Source organism: Anomaloglossus baeobatrachus, chromosome 8 (genome assembly GCF_048569485.1).
Source record: "Anomaloglossus baeobatrachus isolate aAnoBae1 chromosome 8, aAnoBae1.hap1, whole genome shotgun sequence".
Classification (NCBI taxonomy): domain Eukaryota; kingdom Metazoa; phylum Chordata; class Amphibia; order Anura; family Aromobatidae; genus Anomaloglossus; species Anomaloglossus baeobatrachus.
In genome coordinates this window covers 1,700,233-1,726,262 of record NC_134360.1, presented here as the reverse complement: position 1 = coordinate 1,726,262, position 26,030 = coordinate 1,700,233, and the positions used below count along the sequence as shown (strand labels likewise).

Here is a 26,030-nt window from a genome sequence, read left to right as displayed (position 1 = left end):
TCCAGACACGCCCGCAGGGGGCCGACCACTCCAGACATGCGAGCAGGGGGCCGGCCACTCCAGACACGCGGGCAGGGGGCTGGCCACTCCAGACACGCGGGCAGGGGGCCGGCCACTCCAGACATGCGGGCAGGGGGCCGGACACTCCAGACACGCGGGCAGGTGGCGGCCACTCCAGACACGCGAGCAGGGGGCCGACCACTCCAGACACGCGGGCAGGGGGCCGGCCACTCCAGACACGCGGGCAGGGGGCCGGCCACTCCAGACACGCGGGCAGGGGGCCGGCCACTCTAGACACGCGGGCAGGGGGCCGGCCACTCCAGACACGTGGGCAGGGGGCCGGCCACTCCAGCCACGCGGGCAGGGGGCCGGCTACTCCAGACACGCGGGCAGGGGACGGCCACTCCAGACACGCGGGCAGGGGGCCGGCCACTCCAGACACGCGGGCAGGGGGCCAGACACTCCAGACACGCGGGCAGGGGCCGGGTCAGATCTTTTTCTGGCTTTAGAGAGGGATTTTATAGTTTCTCAAAAAACAAAGAACAGTATATGGCTCCTGAGTAAGAACAGTATACGGCCCCTGTGCAAGAACAGTATATGGCCCCTGTGTAAGAACAGTATATGGCCCTTGTGTAAGAACAGTATACAGCCCCTGTGTAAGAACAGTATACGGCCCCTGTGTAAGAACAGTATACGGCCCCTGTGTAAGAACAGTATACGGCCCCTGTGTAAGAACAGTATACGGCCCCGTGTAAGAACAGTATACGGCCCCTGTGTAAGAACAGTATACGGCCCCTGTGTAAGAACAGTATACGGCCCCTGAGTAAAAACAGTATACGGCCCCTGAGTAAGAACAGTATACGGCCCCTGAGTAAGAACAGTATACGGCCCCTGTGTAAGAACAGTATACGGCCCCTGTGTAAGAACAGTATACGGCCCCTGTGTAAGAACAGTATACGGCCCCTGTGTAAGAACAGTATACGGCCCCTGTGTAAGAACAGTATACGGCCCCTGTGTAAGAACAGTATACGGCCCCTGTGTGAGAACAGTATACGGCCCCTGTGTAAGAACAGTATACGGCCCGTGTGTAGCTCTGGAGCTGGATGTGGCCTCCTGACTAGTGTTGAATGGACCCGGATCGTTAAAATCGGACCCGGATTGTACCTGAACCGCTGAACTCTACTCCTGACATCTTAGGCCCCTGCCGCTGCACCACTGATATGTCCGCCCCTGGCCGTACGCTATCATGATAGGCAGAAATTAGCATAACAAGCACTGAGGGGCCAGACAGACACCTATAGCATAAACACCTCTCCATGGAGAGCATGCTTTTTAATCTCCTAACTTAAGCCAAAAAAATAAAATAAATAAAAAAATAATAATAATATCGGTAAATGCAGACACATCTGAACGCATGTCAAGTTCTACAAGATGAAGATGAAGATGAGATGGCGGGATGGCACAGCAGACGGACATAGTGACGGAACGCTGGATATATGTATACTCCGGAATAGTAATGTGGAGTGATGATGGCTGGTGACATAGATTGAGCTCTCGGTAATGGGCTGAGACGGCAGCCGGTTACAGACATGGTATAAGTTGGTTCAGTACAGGCGCGCTCCGGCAGACAGTGCAGCAGCCGTCCAGATCCAGCGCCATAAACCCAGAGGTTTTCATGAGCTCCAATGTCAGCGCATGGTAAAGACACCATCATGGGAATTATATTCAGATTTCCACAGTGTAAAAGGGAATCTGTCAGCAGCAAAATGTGAGGAGGGGCCGACCCCAGCGATGCCACCGAGGCCACGGCACATGGTCAGTATATTACGTCAGTATTTATAAGACAAAACCAGGAGAGGAACAATCAGAGGAGATGACTCACAGAGCCACGAGCACCACTGCCAGAGTCATCACCCCCTACAAATAGTCAATGTGTGAACGTGGCCTGTGGAGTGGTCAGCTATATTGTGGGCTGAGACAGGAAAGGGGGGGGTCAGCTCGGATGTGGGGGGCGGGCAGCTATGGTGTGGGCGGGGTCAGCTGTGGTGTGGGGAGGCAGCTGTGGTGTGGGGGGGAAGCTGTGGTGTGGGCGGGGTCTGAGGCGGTATGGGGTTTGATGTGGTGTGGGCAGGGTCTGCTGTGGTGTGGGGGGGGGGTCAGCTGTGGTGTGGGCGGGGTCAGCTGTGGTGTGGGCTGAGACAGGAGAGGGGAGGGTCAGCTATTGTGTGGGGGGGTCTGAGGTGGTGTGGGCGGGGTCAGTTGTGGTGTGGGTGGGGTCAGTTGTGGTGTGGGTGTAGTCAGCTGTGGTGTGGGTGTAGTCAGCTGTGGGTGGGGTCAGCTGTGGTGTGGGCGGGGTCTGAGGCGGTATGGGATTTGACGTGGTGTGGGCAGGGTCAGCTGTGGTGTGGGCGGAGTCAGCTGTGGTGTGGGTGGGGTCAGCTGTGGTGTGGGCTGAGACAGGAGAGGGGAGGGTCAGCTATTGTGTGGGTGGGGTCTGAGGTGGTGTGGGCGGGGTCAGTTGTGGTGTGGGTGGGGTCAGTTGTGGTGTGGGTGTAGTCAGCTGTGGTGTGGGTGTAGTCAGCTGTGGGTGGGGTCAGCTGTGGTGTGGGCGGGGTCTGAGGCGGTATGGGGTTTGACGTGGTGTGGGCAGGGTCAGCTGTGGTGTGGGCGGGGTCAGCTGTGGTGTGGGCTGAGACAGGAGAGGGGAGGGTCAGCTATTGTGTGGGTGGGGTCTGAGGTGGTGTGGGCGGGGTCAGTTGTGGTGTGGGTGTAGTCAGTGTGGGTGTAGTCAGCTGTGGTGTGGGTGTAGCCAGTGTGGGTGGGGTCAGCTGTGGTGTGGGTGGGGTCAGCTCTGAGCTCTGCTATATCTAAGAACTCTAATTCTATGACAACTGCTGCCCCAGTGTTAATCTCCTAGCGATAAAAACCTTCATTATAAGTAAGCCGTGCCTGATCTGTAACTCATCCCAGAAATCTGTCTCAGCCCTTATCTCCTCCAGTCTTCAGATTACATAGCAAAGACCTGCAGACAGATTCCTTTCAAATTCTCAGAATGATGAGATACTGCATTGCAGTGAAATGTTTCCTTAATTCTGAAGTATGAGTATGTTGACCTGTGTCACTGCAATACTGCAAGAGGAAAAAGAAACGCGCGTTCCATCCCATGCAAGCAAGATCCAAGGGAAAACCGAGATGGCGTCACAACATTGTGCTGAATTGTAGACTTTATGGCAGAATTGGAATTCTTGCAATTTATTTTTTTAGTAACACATACTTGCACAACAATTTTGCGACTCTTGGCGTTTTTACCGCCGCACTTTTCTGAAACGTTTTCCTTAGCATCAAAGCTTCAATGTAGTTTACACCAGAAAGTGAAATAAAATGTAGTGGAGACATATTCCAGCTCCTGATTTCACACTTCCTCTGACTCTGGACAGATTGGATGTGGACGTGGACAAGCCCTTCTCACACCCCTTGTTAGCTTGTAGTGTGTGAGCCTCACTCACGAGCTATTTACAACTAAAGCCCTAAACTAAAGACTGATCTGATTAATTAATATATAACTTTTAATTCATTATTTCAGATCTTTAGGACAAACTAGTTAAAACCGCTGAACACCGTGGTCTATCTTCAGTTAATGTAGGTGATCATTCTACCAAGGAGAATCTCTTCTTCAGACTGAATAAGTAGTCTCTATATTATTTCTATTGTGAATGGCCAGCACGCGGCGTTCCGTGCCCCCAAGGGGTACGTAAGGTCCACTTGGCACAATGCAGCACCGAAACCTCTTGTCCCCGCGGGCACAGGGAGATATGGGGAGTGGAACCGAGTCCACCACGCACCCACCAATGTGGCACTCAGCTTTCCTACAACCCCGACAGACCAACAGGAACTTTCCACTAGCCCCAGTGGAACAGAATTCTGCCGGTCCGGTCCAGTACAGTAGTCTGCCACCAGTACCTGGTTAGATATAGTTCTGGTCCATTGTACTGGGAAAGAAATCAGCCCAAGTAGCAAGTAGAACTAAGCCGAACTCACAGGCATTGGATTCAGGAATCGAGATCAAAGAAACAGACCAAGATTAAATTATATATTCAATCGCCGTAAGGGCACACTAGATGTTACACTATATAGAAGATGGGATTTACAGAATATATGTCAGAAGTACAGGTACAGATAAGACATGGTTACAAAAAGATACACAGATGGATCCTTGTGAATATGACTGGTGCGGGCTTGCACAGGGGGGAGCTGTGGAGCCACAAGGTTCCTGGGACCTCTCACATGTCTACCACACGTGGCCACCGAGAGAAGGACACCCACAAGGGAACTGTCCTAATTAATTTTTCACCTTACCATTTGCTGATTTCCGGCACAGCAGGATGTGTGTTAATGGAATGTAACAGTTGGTTGACATATGTGAATGTCATAATCCTCACCATATTTCTCAAAATAATCCTTACAGAGACCCTAATTCCAGCGATGTGTCACTTACTGGGCTGTCTGATGTAGTTTTGATATCAGTTTTCTCTGCTGCAGCTCTAGCAGTTCTCTAAAAGCTAATCCCTATATAATCTTGCCCACACCACTGATTGGCAAGAACTCATTGTCTACTGATAATCTACAGCTGATAAAACACTGATTTTATTGACATGATACAGGCCAGTATGTGACATCACCAGAATCAGGGTCTCTGTCTCTACATTATGCTGCTCTCAGATTATATAGCAAAAAGACACTTACAGATTTCCTTTTAAAATTGTCATTTGGCAGCAGCAAAGGAGTTGGGGATAATAATGAAATCGTATACAAAACAAGTGATCGCTCAATTACATGCAATGCTGATGATCATTTAAGGTAAATGGAGCTAAACACAGGACAATCGACTTGACAGACCCTCGATCGGTGTTCATGTAAAGGAGGCCAAGAAGAAGATATGCGAGATTGAAAATGCTGCTTAGGCCGGAGTCACACATATGAGTGACTGGCGCGAGTCTTGCATCGGCATCACCCGGCGCGGCCGCACACTCTCCAGACAGGAGCATCTCAGCTGCCTAGGAATACATGCAGCCGACCCGCTCCTGTCTGGAGAGTGTGCGGCCGCGCCGGGTGATGCCGATGCGAGTCACTCACAAGTCAGACTCCGGCCTTAGCCTCATTCACACATCAGTATTATTGGATCAGTGTTTGTCTGCCAAAGCCAGGAATGGAACTTATAGAGAAAAACTATAATTGAAAGATTGACATCTTCTGGTCTGTTTTTTGGAGACACTCCTGGTTTAAAAGGTTGGTTTACCCATATTTTTTATTGTCTAGATTGATATTATATTGAGAAACAATGTTTCTCTCAAATACCTTATGTTGGCAATAGTGCCTGTGAGAGGCGCTACTGCAGACCGCTGTTACCCATGCCTGATCCCCGGGCTCCGTGACCTCGGGGATCCGGTGACGTCACGTCAATGTTCCTGACACTGCGGCTGGCCGTAGTGTCCATGAGTGATGGGCTGTGGGCGGTGTTTCACCCCTCGTCACAGCCCACAGCAAAGCGCTGCAAGCAGGAGACACGCTGAGCCGTGACAAGTGGTGAAACACCGCCAACAGCCCAGTGAGTCAGGAGGACTGCGGCTGGCCGCAGTGTCCATGAGTGATGGGCTGTAGTCGGTGTTTCACCCCTCGTCACAGCCCACAGCAAAGCGCTGCAAGCAGGAGACACGCTGAGCCGTGACAAGTGGTGAAACACCGCCAACAGCCCAGTAAGTCAGGAGGACCGCGGCTGGCCGCAGTGTCCGTGAGTGATGGGCTGTAGTCGGTGTTTCACCCCTCGTCACAGCCCACAGCAAAGCGCTGCAAGCAGGAGACACGCTGAGCCGTGACAAGCGGTGAAACACCGCCAACAGCTCAGTGAGTCAGGAGGACTGCGGCTGGCCGTAGTGTCCATGAGTGATGGGCTGTGGGCGGTGTTTCACCCCTCGTCACAGCCCACAGCAAAGCGCTGCAAGCAGGAGACACGCTGAGCCGTGACAAGTAGTGAAACACCGCCCACAGCTCAGTGAGTCAGGAGGACTGCGGCTGGCCGTAGTGTCCATGAGTGATGGGCTGTGGGCGGTGTTTCACCCCTCGTCACAGCCCACAGCAAAGCGCTACAAGCAGGAGACACGCTGAGCCGTGACAAGCGGGGAAACACCGCCAACAGCCCAGTGAGTCAGGAGGAACGGGGCCGGCCGCAGGGATGTGAACTGTCCGAAACTTGACGTGACGTCACCAGATCCCCGAGGTCACGGAGCTCGGGGGTCACGGAGCGGGAAACAGCGGTCTGCAGTAGTGCCTCTCACAGGCACTATTGCCAACACAGGTATTTGAGAGAAACATTGTTTCTCAATATAATATCGATCTAGACAATAAAACACATGGGTGAACCAACCTTTTAAATATGGATGAAATACTGATCAGAAATAGTGACGTTTGAATGAGGCATGAAAGTGATGTAACTCAACCTCTCCATCGCTAATGGACTCCGAGTGGTCAAGCAATATGAATGAAACACCGGGAAGAAGCGTCACCATTTACCCTTCTACCTCCAGAAGTTACTGACGTCTTATAGTAAGAAGGTTGATGCGGACTTCCTCATCAGTAGTGAAAGCCTTACACTAAGTCCACATTGTCCTGTAGTCATCCATTATTAACGGATCCGTTGGGAAATTTATTTCTGCCGGATGCGTTTTTTTACATAGGAGTCTATGGAGAATGGATCGGGTAATGGATTGCTATTTAGCCGTCCGTTGTACTTGCATTTGTAACTGTTGTTTTCTTAACAGATCTGTTACAAATGGATGATAAATAGCAATCGGGTAACGGATCCATTGTCCATAGACTTCAATGTTAAAAATGGATCTGTCCAACATCTGTTATATAACAACGGACAAAAAAGTTGTGTTTGCAGAATATTTTTTCCAACAGATCTAAAACGGATCCATGATAACGAATGACTAGAGGACATGTAAACCCATGTAGATAGCACGGGATAAGTAATAAGGCATAAAAAAGAGACAGATGTAGCAAACGTCAGACTGACTCATGCTGAGCAGCGATCTGCGGTGAACACAATGCACTGCACAGTACCTTAGTGGTTCTGTAGATAAACTGCTCCTGGTTTCCAAGGGGGTCCGTGGGTAATAACTGCATAACGAGAAGGAAAGAGAAATCAGAACTTGCTTAGAAGACTCAACCCATTAACAAATACCGCAGGTGATCGTTCTCAATGGCGGATGTTATAGTAAAGATGAGAATTGAAAGATGATTCTAGTCGGCACCGCGGGGTTAGATATTGCGATCGCCTCCAGCTGTGTGTTTTTTAGCTATTAGCTTCTTATTGTTTTATAATGTGTAAAATCCATTAATGCACACAATACAACAACATGAAAACTGCAGGTGCACAGACACAGATTAAGGCCGCCGGGGCCACACTGGAGCATATTCTCATGCGAGAGCATTGGATGCCATATGGTAATGACACACGCCTCAGGCTCTGCTGTGAGCGCGAACCGTGCGTCGTCGTCCGCTGCGAGCGCGAGGGTCATCTGCTGCGAGCGCGAGAGGAGCGTCGTCCGCTGTGAGCCCAAGCGTCATCTGCTGCGAGCGTGATCCCGAGCGTCGTCTGCTGCGAGCGTGAGCCCGAGCGTCATTTGCTGTGAGCGCGAACCGAGCGTCGTCCACTGCGAGGGTCGTCCACTGTGAGCCAAGTGTCGTCCGCTGTGAGTAAGCCAAGCGTCGTCTGCTGCGAGCGTGAGCCCGAGCGTCGTCTGCTGCGAGCGTGAGCCCGAGCGATGTCTGCTGCGAGCGTGAGCCCGAGCGTCGTCTGCTGTGGCAGTCAGCCCGAGCGTCGTCTGCTGGGGCAGTCAGCCCGAGCGTCGTCTGCTGTGGCAGTCAGCCCGAGCGTCGTCTGCTGTGGCAGTCAGCCCGGGCGTCGTCTGCTGTGGCAGTCAGCCCGAACGTCGTCTGCTGCGGCAGTCAGCCCGAGCGTCGTCTGCTGTGGCAGTCAGCCCGAGCGTTGTCTTCTGCGTGCGTCAGCCCAAGCGTCGTCTGCTGCGTTCGTCAGCCCGAGCGTCGTCAGCTGCGGCAGTCAGCCCGAGCGTCGTCTGCTGCGGCAGTCAGCCCGAGCGTCGTCTGCTGCGGCAGTCAGCCCGAGCGTCGTCTGCTGCGGCAGTCAGCCCGAGCGTCGTCTGCTGCGGCAGTCAGCCCGAGCGTTGTCTGCTGTGGCAGTCAGCCCGAGCGTCGTCTTCTGCGTGCGTCAGCCCGAGCGTCGTCTGCTGCGTTCGTCAGCCCGAGCGTCGTCAGCTGTGGCAGTCAGCCCGAGCGTCGTCTGCTGTGGCAGTCAGCCTGAGCGTCGTCTGCTGCGGCAGTCAGCCCGAGCGTCGTGTGCTGTGGCAGTCAGCCCGAGCATCGTCTTCTGCGTGCGTCAGCCCGAGCGTCGTCTGGTGCGTGCATCAGCCCGAGCGTCGTCTGCTGCGTGCGTCAGCCCGAGCGTCGTCTGCTGTGGCAGTCAGCCCGAGCGTCGTCTGCTGTGGCAGTCAGCCCGAGCGTCATCTGCTGTGGCAGTCAGCCCGAGCGTCGTCTGCTGCGTGCGTCAGCCCGAGCGTCGTCTGCTGCGTGCGTCAGCCCGAGCGTCGTCTGCTGCGGGCGTCAGCTGAGCATTTTCTACTCATTGTGCGTGAGCCAAGACATGCTACCAATCGCTGCTTGCTGCAATTTTTTCCTTAGTCCTTTTGGGCCTGAGGAACAACTTGCAGATCTGCTCTGCCTCATTGAGGGCAATAGATTTTCTTGCCTTGCACGCCTCCGTATTATACGCTTACGTGAGTGAGGCCTAAGGCACATCCGATGACAAACATTCCTGGTCATGAAGATCTACAGTACATGCTGATATTTAACTTAAAATCAATTTTTGTGTGTTTAGATGGTTTTTAATTAAGTGGCTATTTATGAATGGATTAATTTCCATGGATACAAAATAATACCGTTATATACCGGTAATTGCATTACAAAGTAAATGTCTCCAAATTGCCCACAGTAAAGCCTCGGTTCCCGATTTATGGTTGCATTTCTTTTTTGTAAATAAACTTTGATCCGGCTGCCCTCCACCTGACATCCAAGCGTGGAGCGCAGAAAGCCCCGGCCGATTAACATCCAAAGAGAACATATATTCCGGCTCCAGACAGTGGATGGAAACAGACACAACAGCAGCGACACCAGCGAGGCCAACTAGTGTCTGGCTAAACGCCCGTAATCATGACACTGGAGTCCATGGCTCTATCCCTCTTTGCAACCACTTAATACATCCATGTGAGAGGTAATGGGCCAATTAGCGAGACAGAAACATGTGTAGAGTAAGGCCTCTTTCACACGTATGTGCCTCCGGTACGTGTTTGGCAGTTTTCTCACGTACCAGAGACACGTACACATGTACACCTATGTATTCCTATGGTTTTGGACACACGTAGGTATTTGCGCACGGAATGTGTGTCCGTTCCGTACTTACGTGTGTCCGTGTGTTTCTCACGCCGACATGTCCGTTTTCTCTCCGGCATCACGGGTGTCACACGGAACGCAAACGTGTCACACGTAATGTAAACGGACCACACGGATGTGTTCTGTGTGACACGCACCGGAGAGAAGACATGTGTCTGTGATAAAAAACAAAAACCTTTACTCACCTTCTCCAGCCCTGCAGTCTCTGCCGCTGCTGTCACTTGATACCGACCGCCGCTCATCATGCTCATTGCATATTCACTTCACTATGGCTGGAAGCAGCAGCGGGGAGTCTGCAGGACCGGAGACCGATGATCAGCACCACGGACAGCGACGCCAGGGACAGGCGAGTAGAAAGTTCCCGTTCTCCATGTGTTATCACGGATAACACACGGAGAACACACGTGTGCCATACACACGGCACACTGAGGGCAATATGCACCTTTGACACGTCTGTGAAACACGTGCGTGATTTTCACAGACATGTAAAAGAGGCCTAAAACAAATTGCAGACATAAACTATGACAATACATTTAAAACCACTTAAAATTTCAAATACAAAATATTGTAAAATGGAATGAACTGGTAAAATGGAATGAGCTGGTATATCCCTAGTGCAATCTCTGTCATTTTTAACTTAATTTCTGATTTTATATGTGTGACGACATGGACTCTCATGGGTTAAAGTTTCTTAAAATTCAGCCAGACAGGATGATAGATTGTTTATAGACGGGGGATAAGTCCCTCATTGTTTTTACAAGACTCTTGTTGACTCATGTAATTGTGTTGGCCACTGAAAGCTAGACGTATTGTTTCTCCAGACCCTTCGGAGCAATCATTGTAATGTAGTTGTGTATTGCTAATGTGATTACCTTAGTAGCCATTATCTAGTCTGTGACTTGCAGACTTCATGTAGATATCCTCAGTCTTTCTGTAGACATCATTTGGATGAAAATTGTCCATGCAGCTTGAGATTCATCCAATGGGAGAGGCGATCTTGTCCAACCAATCGATGAGGACGCAGTGTATCCAAGTGGAAGGCTGTGGCTATAAAAGGGACTTCTTTAAGCCACCAGGTTGTTGTTGATGGATGCTGATGGATCCAGTCTAAGCTCTTAGGAGCTGACTAGAGGATCAGGATATCTTATGGCTTCAATCTAGGGACTCCGGTTCTGGTTGGAGACCATATCCACAGCCTAGGGATTTCGACTCCGGCTGCCAGGATTGTATCATCATACCAGGACTACCTAAGGAAGAAACCCAGGTTGGGACAATTTGGTCACCTGGCTACAGACTTTGCACACCTCAAACAGCTTCCTAAATCTGGCATTATTCCTTTCTCGGTGGGTGCCCGCCAAAAGCGGGGTGCTGCTGGATTGGAGTAAATAGCCCTGGGACCTCTGAGGCAAGGACATTCTAAATCCCTGGTGAGCCAGCGGTAGGGTGAGACTCTGTTGCCTGTTACATTTGTGTGTTTTGCTGGTTATGTGTTATGTGCCGTTAATCGTTTGAGGATCCAATAAAGTCTAATTATTGTGATTCCCTCACCCTGTGTTGTCTGAGTAGTGTTACGCCCACGGTTAAGGAGGCCGGCGTTCAGTTGGGATGAGCCCTGAGCCACGCTGTCTTTCTAAAGGCGGCGGGTTTTAGCGGACGAGAGCACCCACTGAGCTCCATGTCTCCACAATTGGTGGCAGCAGTGGGATACTACTCAGCCTGGTTTACCCAGGGGAGCTGCAGCGGACTGGTGTTCGTGGACACCGTCCAGGGCTCAACAACCATGGAGGCACATAAGCATACCCAGCAGGCCATAGGGGAGGCATTCAGGTTTCGGACGCTGCCATGTCCAACCCCACCAGCTCAGCCATAGGACAAGGACCAGAGAGGAGTTACGACCTCAGCAGTAAATGGATGCTACAGGATCTGTGCCAAAGGCGAAAGATTATCTACAGGAACGCTGAGACTCGGTCGGACTTGATCCAGAAATTAGTCCGTTGGGATGCCCAGAATGATGCAGAGGACGATGAGGATCCCGCCGATATTGACCCAGAGGATTTAAACTATGTGCCACATCATGGATCTAGTGACAATCGGGAATCAACTTGGTCCAAAATGGCCCAAGCCACAGCGTTGTTGGATGCATTGGAGCCTAGATCTTCAAGAGAAGAGAGGGCTTGGGTTCTGGAATATGCTTATGGGATTCCAGCTGCCATACTGCTAGCACCAGCCGCTCGAGAAGGATGGTCCCGCTACCCAGCAGAAGCTGCACCAAAACAAAGAGGCCGCATGCTTGGAGCCCGTCTGCCACTCCAACCAGTCAACATATGCCGAGATGAACTAACGAGACCTGAGGAATGCTACTCCCAAGAAACACCAATAGCTGAGGAAGTGGTTTATCCAGTCCACACCCTACGGCAGGCCGGACATGGTACACCAGCCAACCTCCATCCCCACATCCAGACGGTCAAGGTCGATGATATACAGGCTCAGGGACTTCGAGACATTGGATCTTCCATCACTCTGGTAAGCCCAGTTATTGTTTCCCCAGAAGACCCTTTACCAGATTCCCAATTATCCATCTCCCTGGCTGAGGGCCAGTGCTCGGACATCCCTCTGGCATGTGTGCAGTTGGACCTAAGGACCGACCAGGGAGAGGTCGAGGTGGAGCTTGTGGATAGACACCCCACACCTGGTATTTTGGGGACCAACCAGGAAGTGATCGATGTGGGGATTGTGAACAGCCTCCCCATAACGGTCATTGTGGAGACTGACCAGAGCAAGGCTGATGTGGAGCTTATGAACAGCATCCCCACCCCTGGTATTTTGGGAACTAACCAGGAAGCGATCGCTGTGGGACTTGTGAACAGCCTCCCTATACCTGTCATTGTGGAGACTGACCAGAGCAAGGCTGATGTGGAGCTTACGGACACCGTCCCCACGCCAATTACTTTGGGGTCTGACCAGGAAGAGGTCCATATAGAGTTTATGGACAGGCTCCCCACACCTGTTGTTTCGGGGACTAGCCAGGAGGAAGTTGAAGTGGGGTTCATAGATGGCCCCACCAAGCCTGTGGTTTCAGATACCACTCAGAGGGAAGTGAAAGTGGGGCTTGGGGATTACCGGCTCACACCAGTCATTTTGGAGAATGACCTAGAACAAGGACTATCCAGTCAGTTTGAAGCAGCCATCACCCACTTCCAAGCCAAGCAGGACCCTGATGTGGATCTTTCTAACATCTTTTCCAAGGATAATTCACATTCCCAGTCTCCAGCATCCACTTCTGAGCCAAGAACCGTGAGTAAGCCTAACCACACTGTGGCTATTGACTGGGGGAAGATTGATAGTAAGAAATGTATGCAAGCCCAACTCATGGACCCCACCTTAGTGCTTGTCCGCAATATGGCTGCTCAACTTGGGGAAGGTAATCAGGGGGAGGTGTATAGATGCGAGCCTCTGTTGCTGACCTCACCATTAAAAAGGACAATGCCGTCAAGAGGAGAAGGATGATCGGAAGCCTATCATGTCTGGCTAATATTAAGAAGGGGGAGGAATGTGACGACATGGACTCTCATGGGTTAAAGTTTCTTAAAATTCAGCCAGACAGGATGATAGATTGTTTATAGACGGGGGATAAGTCCCTCATTGTTTTTACAAGACTCTTGTTGACTCATGTAATTGTGTTGACCACTGAAAGCCAGACGTATTGTTAATCCAGACTCTTCCAGTAATCATTGTATTGTAGTTGTGTATTGCTAATGTGATTACCTTAGTAGCCATTGTCGAGTCTGTGACTTGCAGACTTCATGTAGATACCATTAGTCTTTCTGTAGACATCATTTGGATGAACATTGTCCATGCAGCTTGAGATTCATCCAATGGGAGAGGCGATCTTGTCCAACCAATCGATGAGGACACAGTGTATCCAAGTGGAAAGCTGTGGCTATAAAAGGGACTTCTTTAAGCCACCAGGTTGTTGTTGATGGATGCTGATGGATCTAGTCTAAGCTCTTAGGAGCTGACTAGAGGATCAGGATATCTTATGGCTTCAATCTAGGGACTCCGGTTCCGGTTGGAGACCATATCCACAGCCTAGGGATTTCGACTCCGGCTGCCAGGATTGTATCATCATACCAGGATTACCTAAGGAAGGAACCCAGGTTGGGACAATTTGGTCACCTGGCTACAGACTTTGCAGACCTCAGACAGCTTCCTAAATTTGGCATTATTCCTTTCTCGGTGGGTGCCTGGCAAAGGCGGGGTGCTGCTGGATTGGAGTAAATAGCCCTGGGACCTCTGAGGCATGGACATTCTAAATACCTGGTGAGCCAGCGGAAGGGTGAGATTCTGTTGCCTGTTACATTTGTGTGTTTTGCTGGTTATGTGCTATGTGCCGGTAATTGTTTGGGGATCCAATAAAGTCTAATTATTGTGGTTCCCTCACCCTGTGTTGTCTGAGTAGTGTTACGCCCACGGTTAAGGAGGCCGGCGTTCAGTTGGGATGAGCCCTGAGCCACGCTGTCTTTCTAAAGGTGGCGGGTTTTAGCGGACGAGAGCACCCACTGAGCTCTGTGTCTCCACAATATGCAATGTCTTAATGAAATGATGTATCATTATATAAATAAATGCTATGGATTCCACTATAGGGACAATCATTCCATATTACAAATAATGACAAAAGGGCATTATTATTTTTATGTACATAATTCTAGTGACTTTGAAATGTTATATACTTTCCATTTATTATAGTAAAAGGGTTAAGGATAGCAAAAGCGGACACATGAGAATATATATGATTAAAGTCCTGTTAGCGGTATGAAAGCAAATGCAAATTAAAACCTTTATAAGATTTTAATGAAACTTTGATGAATTGAGTATAACGGGGGTTTGGGGGCTACCTGGAAACAATCTGTGGCCCAGGAGCCCCGGGAAGGGCTCTACACTTTTGTGCAGTGATTCCTGTCCATGTCCAGATATGGGAGGTTCCTCTCTGCCTGCCCTATAGGCCACAATCACAACTCCCGCTCCAATCACAATGTGAACAGGGCTGGACACAAACCCCAATACAAATCTTACACGTGCTTGTCAAAAACACACAGCGACAACTTTCCAAAAGCCCATCCCTTCATAGTGACCCCCAGAGAAGAACTGACGAAGGGCTAAACAGACCACATTTCAATCCGAGGAAGAGGAGGCCACATCTGTGGAGCAGAGAGGCGAGGGAACAAAGGGAACACATACCCGGATTCAGGAGACCGGTGGCAGGTACACCAGGTAAAAAGGTCCTCTATAAAAACTATTAACAGGTATGCACTGTTCACATTGAGCATGAGAAACACTTTGTACTCTGCGGCCTCTGGGCTGTGCCGCTTTACAGCCTGGCAATCACAGGTTACTTGTGGGTAACGCTGACACTCGCGGGTAACGCTGACACTCACGGGTAACGCAGACACTCGCAGGTAACGCTGACACTCGCGGGTAACGCTGACACTCGCAGGTAACGCTGACACTTGCGGGTAACGCTGACACTCGCGGGTAACGCAGACACTCGCAGGTAACGCTGACACTCGCGGGTAACGCAGACACTCACGGGTAACGCAGACACTCGCAGGTAACGCTGACACTCGCGGGTAACGCAGACACTCGCGGGTAACGCTGACACTCGCGGGTAACGCTGACACTCACGGGTAACGCAGACACTCGCAGGTAACGCTGACACTCGCGGGTAACGCTGACACTCACGGGTAACGCAGACACTCGCAGGTAACGCTGACACTTGCGGGTAACGCTGACACTCACGGGTAACGCAGACACTCGCGGGTAACGCTGACACTCGCGGGTAACGCAGACACTCGCAGGTAACGCTGACACTCGCGGGTAACGCTGACACTCGCGGGTAACGCTGACACTCGCAGGTAACACTGACACTCGCGGGTAATGCTGACACTCACGGGTAACGCAGACACTCGCAGGTAACGCTGACACTCCCGGGTAACGCTGACACTCGCGGGTAAGGCTGACACTCGCGGGTAACGCTGACACTCACGGGTAATGCTAACACTCGCGGGTAATGCTGACACTCGAGGGTAACGCTGACACTCGCGGGTAACGCTGACACTCACGGGAAACGCTGACACTCGCAGGTAACGCTGACACTCGCGGGTAACGCTGACACTCGCGGGTAACGCTGACACTCGCGGGTAACTATGACACTCGCGGGTAACGCTGACACTCGCGGGTAACGCTGACACTCGCGGGTAACGCTGACACTCGCAGGTAACGCTGACACTCGCGGGTAACGCTGACACTCCCGGGTAACGCTGACACTCGCGGGTAATGCTGACACTCCCGGGTAATGCTAACACTCGCGGGTAATGCTGACACTCGCGGGTAACGCTGACACTCGTGGGTAACGCTGACACTCGCGGGAAACGCTGACACTCGCAGGTAACACTGACACTCGCGGGTAACGCTGACACTCGTGGGTAATGCTGACACTCCCGGGTAACGCTGATACTCGCGGGTAACGCTGACATTCGTGGGTAACGCTGACACTCGCAGGTAACGCTGACACTCACTGGCAATGCTGACACTCCCGGGTAACGCTGACACTCGCGGGTAACGTTGACATTCGTGGGTAACGCTGACACTCCCGGGTAACGCCGACACTCGCAGGTAACGCTGACACTCGCGGGTAATGCTGACACTCCTGGGTAACGCTGACACTCCCGGGTAACGCTGACATTCGTGGGTAACGATGACACTCGTGGGTAACGCGGACACTCGTGGGTAACGCTAACACTCGCGGGTAATGCTTACACTCCTGGGTAATGCTGACACTCCCGGGTAACGCTGACATTCGTGGGTAACGCTGACACTCGCGGGTAACGCGGACACTCGTGGGTAACGCTGACACTCACGGGTAACGCTGACACTCGCAGGTAACGCTGACACTCGCAGGTAATGCTGACACTCGCTGGCAATGCTGACACTCGCTGGCAATGCTGACACTCGCGAGTAACGCTGACACTCGCAGGCAATGCTGACACTCGCAGGCAATGCTGACACTCGCAGGGTAATGCTAACACTCGCAAGCAATGCTGACACTCGCGGGTAACGCTGACACTCGCATGTAACGCTGACACTCGCTGGCAATGCTGACACTCGCTGGCAATGCTGATACTCGCATGTAATGCTGACACTCGCATGTAACGCTGACACTCGCTGGCAATGCTGACACTCGCCGGTAATGCTGACACTCGCTGGCAATACTGACACTCGCTGGCAATGTTGACACTCGTGGGTAACGCTGACACTCGCAGGTAACGCTGACACTCGCAGGTAACGCTGACACTCGTGGGTAACGCTGACACTCGTGGGTAACGCTGACACTCGCGGGTAATGCTGACACTCGCGGGTAATGCTGACACTCGCAGGCAATGCTGACACTCGCAGGTAATGCTAACACTCGCAGGCAATGCTGACACTTGCTGACAATGCTGACACTCGCTGGCAATGCTGACACTCGCTGGTAATGCTGACACTCGCTGGCACTGCTGATACTCGCAGGTAATGCTGACACTCGTGGGTAACGCTGACACTCGCAGGTAATGCTGACACTCGTGGGTAACGCTGACACTCGCAGGTAATGCTGACATTCGCGGGTAATGCTGACACTCATGGGTAACGCTGACACTCGCGGGTAATGCTGACACTCGCTGGTAATGCTGACACTCGCGGGTAATGGTGACACTCGCAGGTAATGCTGACACTCATGGGTAACGCTGACACTCACGGGTAATGCTGACACTCACAGGTAATGCTGACACTCGTGGGTAACGCTGACACTCACGGGTAATGCTGACACTCACGGGTAACGCTGACACTCGCGGGTAACGCTGACACTCGCAGGTAATGCTGACACTCACGGGTAACGCTGACACTCGCGGGTAACGCTGACACTCGCGGGTAATGCTGACACTCGCTGGCAATGCTGACACTCGCAGGTAATGCTGACACTCGCGGGTAACGCTGACACTCCCGGGTAATGCTGACATTCCCGGGTAACGCTGACACTCGTGGGTAACACTGACACTCCCGGGTAACGCTGACACTTCCGGGTAATGCTGACACTCCCGGGTAACGCTGACACTCGTGGGTAAAACTGACACTCCCAGGCAATGCTGACACTCCCGGGTAACGCTGACACTCCCGGGTAATGCTGACACTCTCGGGTAATGCTGACACTCCCGGGTAACGCTGACACTCCCGGGTAACACTGACACTCGTGGGTAACACTGACACTCCCGGGTAACGCTGACACTCCCGGGTAATGCTGACACTCCCGGGTAACGCTGACACTCTCGGGTAATGCTGACACTCCCGGGTAACGCTGACACTCCCGGGTAACGCTGACACTCCCGGGTAACGCTGACACTCGCTGGCAATGCTGACACTCGCTGGCAGTGCTGACACTCGTGGGTAACGCTGACACTCCCGGGTAACGCTGACACTCGCTGGCAATGCTGAAACTCGTAGGTAATGCTAACATTCGTGGGTAATGCTGACACTCGCAGGTAACGCTGACACTCGCAGGTAACGCTGACACTCGCGGGTAACGCTGACACTCGCAGGTAACGCTGACACTCGTGGGTAACGCTGACACTCGCGGGTAACGCTGACACTCGCGGGTAATGCTGACACTCGCCGGTAACGCTGACATTCGTGGGTAACGCTGACACTCGCAGGTAACGCTGACACTCGCTGGCAATGCTGACACTCCCGGGTAACGCTGACACTCGCGGGTAACGTTGACATTCGTGGGTAACGCTGACACTCCCGGGTAACGCCGACACTCGTGGGTAACGCTGACACTCGCGGGTAACGCTGGCTGACACTCGTGGGTAACGCTGACACTCACGAGTAACGCTGACACTCACAGGTAACGCTGACACTCGCAGGTAACGCTGACACTCGCTGGCAATGCTGACACTCGCGGGTAACGCTGACACTCCCGGGCAATGCTGACACTTGCTGGCAATGCTGACACTCGCGAGGAAACACTGACACTCGCAGGCAATGCTGACACTCGCAGGCAATGCTGACACTCGCGGGTAATGCTAACACTCGCAAGCAATGCTGACACTCGCGGGTAACGCTGACACTCGCATGTAACGCTGACACTCGCTGGCAATGCTGACACTCGCTGGCAATGCTGATACTCGCAGGTAATGCTGACACTCGCATGTAACGCTGACACTCGCTGGCAATGCTGACACTCACTGGCAATGCTGACACTCGTGGGTAACGCTGACACTCGCAGGTAACGCTGACACTTGCAGGTAACGCTGACACTCGTGGGTAACGCTGACACTCGCGGGTAATGCTGACACTCGCAGGTAATGCTAACACTCGCAGGCAATGCTGACACTCGCTGACAATGCTGACACTCGCTGGCAAAGCTGACACTCGCTGGCAATGCTGATAATCGCAGGTAATGCTGACACTCGTGGGTAACGCTGACACTCGCAGGTAACGCTGACACTTGCAGGTAACGCTGACACTCGTGGGTAACGCTGACACTCGCGGGTAATGCTGACACTCGCAGGTAATGCTAACACTCGCAGGCAATGCTGACACTCGCTGACAATGCTGACACTCGCTGGCAAAGCTGACACTCGTGGGTAATGCTGACACTCGCGGGTAATGCTGACACTCGCGGGTAACGCTCACACTCGCGGGTAACGCTGACACTCGCAGGTAATGCTGACACTCGCGGGTAATGCTGACACTCGCTGGCAATGCTGACACTCGCAGGTAATGCTGTCACTCGCGGGTAACGCTGACACTCCCGGGTAATGCTGACACTCCCGGGTAACGCTGACACTCATGGGTAACACTGACACTCCCGGGTAACGCTGACACTTCCGGGTAACACTGACACTCCCGGGTAACGCTGACACTCCCGGGTAATGCTGACACTCCCGGGTACGGGTAACGCTGACACTCGCTGGCAATGCTGACACTCGCTGGCAATGCTGACACTCGTGGGTAACGCTGACACTCCTGGGTAACGCTGACACTCCCGGGTAACACTGACATTCGCTGGCAATGCTGACACTCGTGGGTAACGCTGACACTCGTGGGTAACGCTGACACTCGCGGGTAACGCTGACACTAGCGGGTAACGCTGACACTCGCAGGTAACGCTGACACTCGCTGGCAATGCTGACACTCGCAGGTAATGCTGACACTCGTGGGTAATGCTGACACTCGCTGGCAACGCTGACCCTCGCAGGCAATGCTGACACTCGCAGGCAATGCTGACACTCGCGGGTAACGCTGCAATCGCAGGCAATGCTGACACTCGCGGGTAATGCTGACACTCGCGGGTAATGCCTACACTCGCGGGTAATGCTGACACTCGTGGGTAATTCTGACACTTGCAGCGAGGAGACATTGTCATGATGTATGTAGTTTTCTCCATCCCATATTTTTGTATAAGATGCCATGTGATGTATTTTACCTTCTCACTGTATTTGCTGTAATACTATGTCTTGGAATGTAAGTGACCATACCTTCCCCCCAGCCTGTATCATATTGCACTCAGGCTTCAGCAGTAGCTATTGTCATTGATTTGGTGGGGGTTGCATATGTATATTGTTCTTCTCAGCATGGGACTTCTCCAATCTACAACTTGGTAAACAGAACAGAGCCAGCAGTCTAAAGTCCATTCATGCATCAAATGGCCAGGGGGAGGTGTGCCCACCTAAGGGGCTGATCCCAAGAGAGAACATGTTAGAGCAGTTAGTTGGAGCTCGGCTGGAGAAGGACTAGGATCCATAGCTGAGGCTGGATCCTGGGGTCTGTGTGTGTGGACTGTTACAGACTGGAGATCCGCGGCCACGTGGGATTGCGTTTTGTTGTTCACCTGTTGGACTCAAGGAACTCATATAAGGACCATTGCCCTAATTCCCCTGGCATCGGAATACCAGGCGGTGCCCCTGGATCTTTTGTTTTTTCTGTTGTGGACTCCTTGCAGATTTGAAGGATTTATATTTATGTTTGCTGCTTATTCTTTGTGGTTCCAATAAAGCCCTTTGGATTGTTCCTTGGCCTGGCGTCCCTCACTGCTCTGTTGCATACCCCGTCACAAACTGGTGGCAGCGGCGGGATCAGAGCAGAAGAAATGGAGGACAACGGCCAATCAACGTCTGAAACCAGAACCTCAGGATACAGGAACTGGACTGTGGTGAGCCTACAAACAAAGGCCCGTGAATGGTGTCGGCTACAAAGGACTCTCTAAGGAGCAACTAATTGAGGCATTGGAAAATGCTTGCCTGCAAGATGGCACCGAGGAACAATTTCCACAGCAAGGGGAGCAAAGACGGGAGCCGGAGGTAAATACCCAAAAAAGTCAATGGGTTGTGTGGTACGAGGAGGAGATGGCCTTGCTGGGAGAGGAGACCACCATAGAATATAAGATGGAGGTCATTCGTGGAGCTAAAGAGAAGGAGCGCAGGATGGAGGAGATGGCATTGCTGGATAAGCAACTCGCTGTGGAAGCCGCGAGAGGTTCCAGACAGACTGTAACCCCAGCACCCATCATGAGGGAACTTCCCAGGGTGTCCCGCAAAGACTTCAAGCAGTTTAATGAGGCTGCTGGTGACATTGAGGGCTTCTTCCAGGACTTTGAGCATCAGTGTTGATTAATGGAAGTCCCAGAAAGGGAGCGAATGCGGCATCTGGTTGGGTTCTTAGAGGGTGGAGCTGCTGCAGCCTATAGAGCTATGGACCCTCGGTGGAACTGTGAGTATGCGGATATTAAACAGACTATTCTAGAACATTATGCTGTAACGCCAGACATTTACAGGACTCAGTTCCGTACTTTAGCATGTGATGAGGAAGTGTCCTTCAAGATGTATGCCCACAAACTCAAACATCTGTGGCATCGTTGGCTGGAGGCAGAGGAGGCCTTAACCCTGGAGACCGTCCTCCAGGTCCTCCTAAAAGAGCAGTTTTACTTCAAGTGCCCCGCTGAGATCCGGGAATGGGTGCGTGAAAGGAGACAAGCCACTGTGGAGGAAGCTGCAGCTCTAGCTGATGAGGCTCTCACCATCAAGCCTCAATGGAAGAAGCTGCTAGCAGAGGGAGCAAAAATGACCAGCTCCCCAACACCAGAGGTTCCTTGTCCTTCAGTGTCCAATGTTCCTGGACCTAGATCACCACCTCATGTGGATACCCGTGTGTACGTGCCTCCAGTTGTTTCTACCACATTTTTTGGAATACGACGAGGAGAGAAGGTATAAGAGCGGAGATGTTATAGCTGTGGGCATCCCGGACATCTGCGGGCCACATGCCCATCTATCCAGTGGAGTCATCCTCCAAATCGACAACCACCTCCAGCACCTGCACCTCCCTATCAGTCACCAAAGGTCTCCTACCTACTTCTCCAGAAGGCAAACTGGACGGAGTGAGACGCAGTGCAGATGTTATCAATGTGGGCAGCCTGGTCATCTGCAAGCTCCCTGTCCAGGTGTTCAGAGGCAGAACAGCTGCAGACCACCTTTGCCTGTCCATTATCTACAGACACCTTCAGCAGGAGAAGAGCTGGATTCAGGCCCTGATGATTTGCCAAGTGACCCTGATATGTTGACTTCCCTGCCAGGAGTCTATGGAGTGCGAGCCACAGCCACGCGTTCTTATGATCTTCAGCATAAACATCTAGAGGAGGTTGTGCTGGATGGCCAAAAAGTTGTTGGCTTTCGTGACACTGGGGCTTTTCTCACCATCGCAGATCCCCGAGTAATTCAACCAGAAGCAATTCAACAGGGACCAGGAATTGCCATTGAATTGGCTGGAGGTACTCATAGATATATTCCAAGAGCGAGTGTAACCCTGGATTATGGCTTTGGGGCAAAACAATGCATAATCGGTGTGATGAGCGGCCTTCCTGCAGACATACTCCTAGGCAATGATGTGGGAGATCTACAATGCCGATTTGTGGGTGCAGGAAGCAGAGTTTAAGTGAAGGAGGATATAAACTGGACCCGAACATTCAACCCTACATCTTCATCCTACACAAAAGAACCTGGAGCCAACACCCAAAATGCAGATGGACTGTCCAGGCAAGAGGAGCCTTGAGTCCTGTCAGCCATGCCTGCGTGTACTTAACCAGCGACCTGTAGAGGTCCCTAGTACACAAGTTGGGAGGGGAAGGAATTGTCATGATGTATGTAGTTTTCTCCATCCCATATTTTTGTATAAGATGCCATGTGATGTATTTTACCTTCTCACTGTATTTGCTGTAATACTATGTCTTGGGATGTAAGTGACCATACCTTCCCCCCAGCATGTATCATATTGCACTCAGGCTTCAGCAGTAGCTATTGTCATTGATTTGGTGGGGGTTGCATATGTATATTGTTCTTCTCAGCATGGGACTTCTCCAATCTACAAATTGGTAAACAGAACAGAGCCAGCAGTCTAAAGTCCATTCATGCATCAAATGGCCAGGGGGAGGTGTGCCCACCTAAGGGGCTGATCCCAGGAGAGAAGAACATGTTAGAGCAGTTAGTTGGAGCTCGGCTGGAGAAGGACTAGGATCCATAGCTGAGGCTGGATCCTGGGGTCTGTGTGTGTGGACTGTTACAGACTGGAGATCCGCGGCCACGTGGGATTGTGTTTTGTTGTTCACCTGTTGGACTCAAGGAACTCATATAAGGACCATTGCCCTAATTCCCCTGGCATCGGAATACCAGGCGGTGCCCCTGGATCTTTTGTTTTTTCTGTTGTGGACTCCTTGCAGATTTGAAGGATTTATATTTATGTTTGCTGCTTATTCTTTGTGGTTCCAATAAAGCCCTTTGGATTGTTCCTTGGCCTGGCGTCCCTCACTGCTCTGTTGCATACCCCGTCACAGACATTGCTGAACAGGACTCTTTCTATGGAATATCCTGAATCCAACAAACAGAAAAACAAGAACAATATGTACCGATGACACCATCATTAGTAGCGCAATGTGAGAAAAATAAACCCTATTTAGTAACGACATTCACTGACGACCTGTTCTGACAAAATATAATTTAGTCTGACAAAACACATTAATGGGGCTATTGAGCTTCCATTTCTTTGCTTCCGGTGCCAGTGAGGAATTATAAACGCTTTACAGTTTCCCTTTTTTGCCTCGTAGTTTACATGTTTCTTCTTCGGCTTCATTGTTTGTGAGACAGTGTAAGATTCATTTCTTTCTAATTGGATGTAGCGCTTAGCCAAATCTTTACATATTACTGTCAGCTGAGATTGTTCCAGTTATAATAGTGGATATTAGCATCTTGTAGTAAATTATTCTTGCATTCAGACACTTTTATTATAATACTAATACTTGTTTTTTCCCTTTTTTTCTTTCTGTTTAAATTGTGAAATGCTTCGATTAGTTGAATGTTTGGGAACAATTCCAAATGTCATCACTTCTTATGATTGGTGGATCCTGTGCTATCAGCTGTGTATAGAGATGTTACCTGTCCTTGTAATCCTGCCTCTGATGATAAAGTCTGCTGAAAACTCTTCCTAAGGCTTCTGCCACACTCACGTGAATTTCACGCACGTGCCGAGAGACACGTATTTCCCCTGCGTGTTGCGTGCAGGTAAGTACGTGTCTCTGGTACGTGCGTGACACGTGTGTTCTACGTGTGCTATCCGCGATAGCACACGTAGAATCGGTAATTATTATACTCACCTGGTCCTTCCTGATGTCCGCGGTGCTGTCCATGGTGCTGATCCTCGGTCTCCAGCCCTCCCGTCTCCCCGCTGCTGCTGCTGCCAGCCAGTGAAGTGAATATTCAATGAGAATAATGAGCGGCGGTCGGCAGCAAGAGGCAGCAGCGGCGGAGACAGGAGGGCTGGAGAAGGTGAGTTAATGTTTTGTTTTTTTTTCACTGACATGTGTGTTTTCTCCGGCGCGTGTCACACGGGACCGCATCCACACTACACCCGTGTGGTACGGGTGCGGGCCGTGTGACACCCGTGCTGCCGGAGAAAACACTGACATGTCAGCGCTTTGAAAATCGCACACACGTACAAACGCACACGGACACACGTTCCGTGTGGTTTTACGTGTGTGTGCCTGCTACCATAGGGTAGCATTGCTGAACGTGTCTCCGTGCCGCCGGTACGTGTAAAAAATGACAAACACGTACCGGAGGCACGGATGTGTGGCGCTAGCCTAAAAGGACAGGAACTATGAGTATTGATGAGCAACCTCGCAGATAACTGGGACCGGATGCCAGTCCCCATATAAGTCTATGGGGACCAGAATCTGGTGATTAAAAATGGTGTTAGAAGGGATAGAAGAATTGGAGCAAGCGTGCTATACTCCCCGAGTCTCCGGCGCAGTTGGAACTGCTTCCAGGCCGCTGCAGGGGCCACTCATCATTGCTCATCCATATGCACTGCTTTATCCGACCACCAGCCGTCCTGGCATTTGTGATTGGTTGCAGTCAGACGAGCCCCCACCTTGAGTTATAGAGTGTCTGACGCTTCCAATTACAGACGCTGTCTTCGGGTCACTATCGCGGTACAAAAATAAATAAAATATTTGGTGTAGGACCCCCCATATTATGATACCCAGCACAGATATAGCATATGGCTACAGGCTGCAGCCCCAGCCCTTATCGTGGCTGTGTATCAAAATAGGAAGAACCGCATGCGGCTTTTTTTTTTAATTATGTAAATAGATAATTTAAATTAACAGTGTGCTGTCTCCCACAATTTTTATACTCAGCCAAGATAAAGCCAGGCAGCTGGGGGCTGGTATTCTTAGGCTGGTGAGACTCATGCTTATTGGCCACCCCAGCCAAAAAATAGCAGCCTGCAGACGCCCAGAATTGTCGCATCCATTAGATGTACAGTCCAGCACTTTACCAGGCTTTTCCCGATTGCACTGGTGTGGTGGCAATCGGGGTAATAAGGGGTTAATCGCAGCTCACAGCTGTCACTAAGCCCTAGATTAATATTGAGAGGCATCTATGAGACCTCCCATTACTAATATCTAAATGAAAATAAACAAAAACACTGAAAAAACCTTTACTTGAAATAAAAGACAAAAAACACCCTCTTTCACTTCTTTATTAACTCTAAAACTCCCCTGATGGTCCAATGTAATCCATATAAGGTCTAATGATGAATCCAGCTCTGCTATATTTGATTTCACACCAAGTGGCTATAGAACATGACCGCCCACTGTGAGGTTCAGGCAGAGACTGAATGAGCCGCGATCAGAGGTGATATCACTCAAGCTATTTGTACTCACAGTGGGAGGTTCCCACGGACCTCCAGCTGTGACCACAAATCACCTGAGTGACTTCACCGCTTATTGCTCATTGCTGTGACACAGTCTCTGCCTGAACCTCATAGTGGGCGGTCATGTTCTATGGCCGATTGGTGCGAATTCAGATATGTAGCTGGAATCGTCGTGGGACCTTGTGGGGATTACGGCAGCCCTGGGTGTA

The 26,030-nt window shown here is 51.3% G+C and overlaps 1 protein-coding gene across 4 annotated transcripts in view; it reads right to left on the bottom strand.

Annotated features, from left to right (window-relative positions):
• Window positions 1-26,030, bottom strand: part of IQSEC1 (IQ motif and Sec7 domain ArfGEF 1) — a 1,387,106-nt gene that overhangs the window by 571,709 nt on the left and 789,367 nt on the right. For all 4 annotated transcript variants that reach the window (XM_075321245.1, XM_075321244.1, XM_075321240.1 and 1 more), the window contains one exon: window positions 7,120-7,176. In XM_075321245.1, coding sequence (XP_075177360.1) covers window positions 7,120-7,176 — 57 coding nt within the window. The remainder of the gene's footprint in view (window positions 1-7,119; window positions 7,177-26,030) is intronic.